The following is a 3,792-nucleotide window of genomic DNA, read 5'->3' as shown; positions in this document are numbered from 1 at the left end:
TTGTACTCAATGTGTGTTTTGTACATTGTGTAACATCTACTTCTATCTTTAATAACTTATGAATGCTTCTTCATTAATGCTAAGCTATTTTTGGCTCTTCTTTACGTGCTGTAACATTGTAAATATGTCCGCTCTGTGGGACGAATAAAAGGTATGCTGTGTCTGATTCGCTCATTTGTTTGACAGTTACTTTATTAAACCAACTAAAACCAAGATCCCGGTCCACGTGACCTCATACGAGCCAATGGGATTAAAGTGACGTCATGGCTCATATAAAAACCCCTCCTGTGACGTATGCGGCCTCATCTCGTTGTTGGAGGACGAATAGCACGACGACGGTTGAAACTAAAATAACCTCGAAAAAGCGGCGACATTTTGTTGTTTCCCTCCGAACAAGTGTTTCTAATGAGTCGACGGACTGTGTGCTGATGGTTCCCAGCGGGCTGCAGTAAGCTTCCAGTGGTTGTAATGGCGGATAAAGACGCCTGCAGGGAGTACCTCTCCTCTCTGGAGGACCTGACGTTCAACAGCAAGCCGCACATCAACATGCTCACCATCCTGGCCGAGGAGAACCTGCACTTCGCCAAGGAAATCGTGGCTATTATTGAAGCGCAAATCAGCAAGGTTTTTATAAAAAATATACATAGAATAACACCTCCAGATGTTTGTGTGTAACTTTAGGCCTTGTGTTAGCAACATGGCGGTTAGCACGAGCTAGCTTTCAGTGCCACATTCCGTTAGCATTGTTGTTAGCAACGCGGCTAGCTGCTTTTCTGTGTATTAAAGTGAGAAATAGTCCGTTTATTAGTTATTTATTTGGCTCTTAGATATCGAAACATAGTGTTTTTAACAAGCTACATTTGTCGTAACTCGCGGTACTAATGTATAATGCTCTCTAAGTTGCTTTTTGAGTTAAAATCCACCGTAAAATGGCGAAGTGAGGCCTAGTTTCTGTGATGTGTCATAATACATTGTAGTTTTGGAACTTTTATGAAAATCTGTATTTTTGAAGATAGATGTATAGTTCATTGATCCCACATTGGGAAACTATTTTGTATTTCGGTGTGTTTAGGCATTAACATATTTAACAAGTATAAACTTAATAAAGTAAAAATAGCAAATGTTAATATATCTACAGTAGAAAATACAAATAATACACAATATGACATATAATAGTATATAGATAGGTACAACATTTTAAACAAAGCAAAAACAATAAGTATATAAACAACTACAGTAGAAAAGAAATGAAACGCACAGATAATAACATGTGTATTAAGTGATCAGTAATCCATGTTTAGGTTATTTAGTTGACTTTTAGAAATCACAAACCACGGTGCCAATGTATAAGTATCTTAAAGTTGCTATCTAAGTTAAATCCAATGCTCATTTAGAGTTAATTTCTATGCAATTATATGAATGTCTTGATATGAAATGTGTTGTAGCCAAACACCTACACACATATATACACTAAACTAACTATACTGGACACATTCATAGGCTACAGGTGTATACAGAAGTACACAGCTTTACCAACATCCAAAACACAGAGCTATTGTAATGCTATTTTTCCTTAAGCCATGATTTAAAACCTCTATTGAAACATTTAAATAGTGTTCAATATTTAGTTCACTTAACACAGAGTTTTATTTGTTATTAAAAGTTGTATTGGTGTTAACTAATTAATCCCAAAGTCACAACACACTGATGCAAAGTACCCACAATATGGATTTCATAAGGAAATCACAAAAAAGAATCACTATGATAAATATGGCTGTAATGTCTACTTGGTTAAGGCCAAATAATTATACAGAAAATGACATCACTTAACATCAAATGCAGCCTTTAAAACAAGGAATTAACGACATATGGGTCATCTCACAATACCCTTAATATAGACATTATATACAGCTTTGTAATTGACTTAAAATCCATCCCTTAAAATATAGTTGTGTTGCTCAAATAGACGCCTGGCTTGTGTATCCTTAGCACCGTGTTGTCCCTGTAACGCATTCTAGAAAGACTCATGTGTTTATGTTACGGTGGATTTTGACTTGTGCAGCCGTCAGATTTATTTAAAGCATGCGTCACATTATCTCCTTCGTATATCTGCTGATGTTCACTGTTAATAAAAACTGTCCACACACACATTTACTTAAAGCCCCTCCACAGTAACAACAAGTCTTTAGTGAATCTTGATTTACTGAAATGTCATTGAATGGTTAAAATGTTTATAATAAAAAATGTGAAATGTGCTTTTTGTCATTTTTTATTTCCCAGTGTAATTTCTTGGTCCGGTGTCCAGTGTGTGATAAACGGTGTTAGCAGCTGCTCGCTATGACAGCACAGTTTAAACTCACTAAATGCTCACTGCTCCCTGAAGGGCTTTTTTCAAACAACCCTGCGAAGGGTTAAAACTTAACGAGGATAAAACTCACCGTGTGTGAGAGTAAAGAGCGTCTGGGTAAAGTACAAAGAGCGGTTTGAAGAGCGCTCTTTGGAGGTAAACCGCTCACGAACACTTTTTGTTTTTACCCACGTGAACCTGACTGAAGAATTTTCTGAACGTTTTTTGGATTTTATCTGAAAGGACTTCCTGCATTTTGGTTCCTGACGAAGACTCTCTGGACTGCTGATGTTTTTCCTCCTCACTGACTTTATTTTTCTACATTTTTATATTTTCCTCCACGCAGCGAGTTGTGATTTGTTGTGAAATGTTTTGCTTTTTAACCCCTTGTTGTTCTCTAAACTTGTCGAGTTCTCTATTGCTCCAGGCCCCGTCCGCCGAGAAGCTTCCCGTTTTGTACTTAGTGGATTCCATAGTGAAGAATGTTGGAGGAGAGTACCTTGCAGTGTTTGCTAAAAACCTAATCACTTCATTTATATGTGTCTTTGAAAAGGTACAGTTCTCTTTGCTGCTGTTTCAAATCACACATTCACATGAAATCTGTTTATTGTTGCTTCTTGTTTCCTCTCCTGCCCTCTGCGTATTAAAGGGGCCATTCACCCCAACATTAAAAAAAACTTTTACCTGATTAAAAATTGGATGTTTTTCTTCAGTCGGTTGCAAAGTGTGGGCTTTTCCTCAAATATAACCCCCCCCCCCCCCCAATATCTAAGAATCATGACTCATTTAAGATAAACCAGTTTCTTGTAGGGTCTATTTTCTCTCTCTGTGCAAAAGGAAACGTGCATTAACACAGATGTGAAACACAAACACATTTCTGCTTAACACAAACCTTTTTAAAATGTGTTTTCAATTATTTACTGCAGAGGAATCAGAAACCTCTCCAACGTCCACCAGTAAATGTAGAAGAATAAAAAAGCTTATTAAATGAGAGGATTGTTTTTGAATGTTGGGGTGAATTGTCTATATAACGCCTTGCTAATAAAACGGAGGGTTAATGTTTCTTGTCATATATAATGGAGCTAAGTGAGTGTTGGTGTGTGTTGCCCGGTGTGTGTGTTGGCGCTGGCCCACTGTGTGCTGTGTCTGCAGGTGGATGAGAACACCAGGAAGAGCCTCTTCAAGCTGCGCTCCACCTGGGAGGACGTGTTTCCTCTGAAGAAGCTCTACGCCCTCGACGTCAGGGTGAACAGCGTCGATCCCGCCTGGCCAATCAAATCCCTGCCGCCCTCCGTCAGCAACGCCTCCATACACGTCAACCCCAAGTTCCTCAAGCAGGTGTGTATCACACACACGCACTTAACCACAAGTTATAGGAGCAGGTATGTTTATTTTTTCTTGCACACACAAACTTAAGAACAAGTTATTTTAGCACGTGTGTATCT

General features: G+C 38.4%; 1 protein-coding gene across 2 annotated transcripts; it reads left to right on the top strand.

Moving 5' to 3' along the window:
- The first annotated feature begins 291 nt into the window (after nt 1-291).
- Nucleotides 292-3,786, top strand: LOC104948247 (PCF11 cleavage and polyadenylation factor subunit). Of its 2 annotated transcripts, XM_010774421.1 has the most exons (3): nt 292-624; nt 2,775-2,900; nt 3,500-3,786. In XM_010774421.1, exons 1-3 carry the CDS (start codon nt 469-471, stop codon nt 3,761-3,763), a joined length of 546 nt encoding a protein of 181 aa, XP_010772723.1. In that variant the 5' UTR covers nt 292-468; the 3' UTR covers nt 3,764-3,786. The 2 variants fall into 2 exon arrangements, 1 of the variants encoding a protein (XP_010772723.1); XR_798657.1 differs by having other exon boundaries at nt 2,281-3,786.
- The last annotated feature ends 6 nt before the right edge of the window (nt 3,787-3,792 follow it).

The sequence above is a fragment of the Notothenia coriiceps genome, unplaced genomic scaffold (assembly GCF_000735185.1).
Source record: "Notothenia coriiceps isolate Sejong01 unplaced genomic scaffold, NC01 NC01_scaffold00014010, whole genome shotgun sequence".
NCBI classification, from domain to species: domain Eukaryota; kingdom Metazoa; phylum Chordata; class Actinopteri; order Perciformes; family Nototheniidae; genus Notothenia; species Notothenia coriiceps.
This window is presented reverse-complemented; position numbering and strand designations above follow the sequence as displayed.

What these genes read in the sequence shown, in the direction of transcription:
- LOC104948247 (XM_010774421.1), top strand. Translation starts at nt 469, where the DNA reads ATGGCGGATAAAGACGCCTGCAGGGAGTACCTCTCCTCTCTGGAGGAC. An exon ending in TTGAAGCGCAAATCAGCAAG is followed by an intron (nt 625 to 2,774) that starts GTTTTTATAAAA and finishes CTATTGCTCCAG; the next exon opens with GCCCCGTCCGCCGAGAAGCT. An exon ending in TTATATGTGTCTTTGAAAAG is followed by an intron (nt 2,901 to 3,499) that starts GTACAGTTCTCT and finishes CTGTGTCTGCAG; the next exon opens with GTGGATGAGAACACCAGGAA.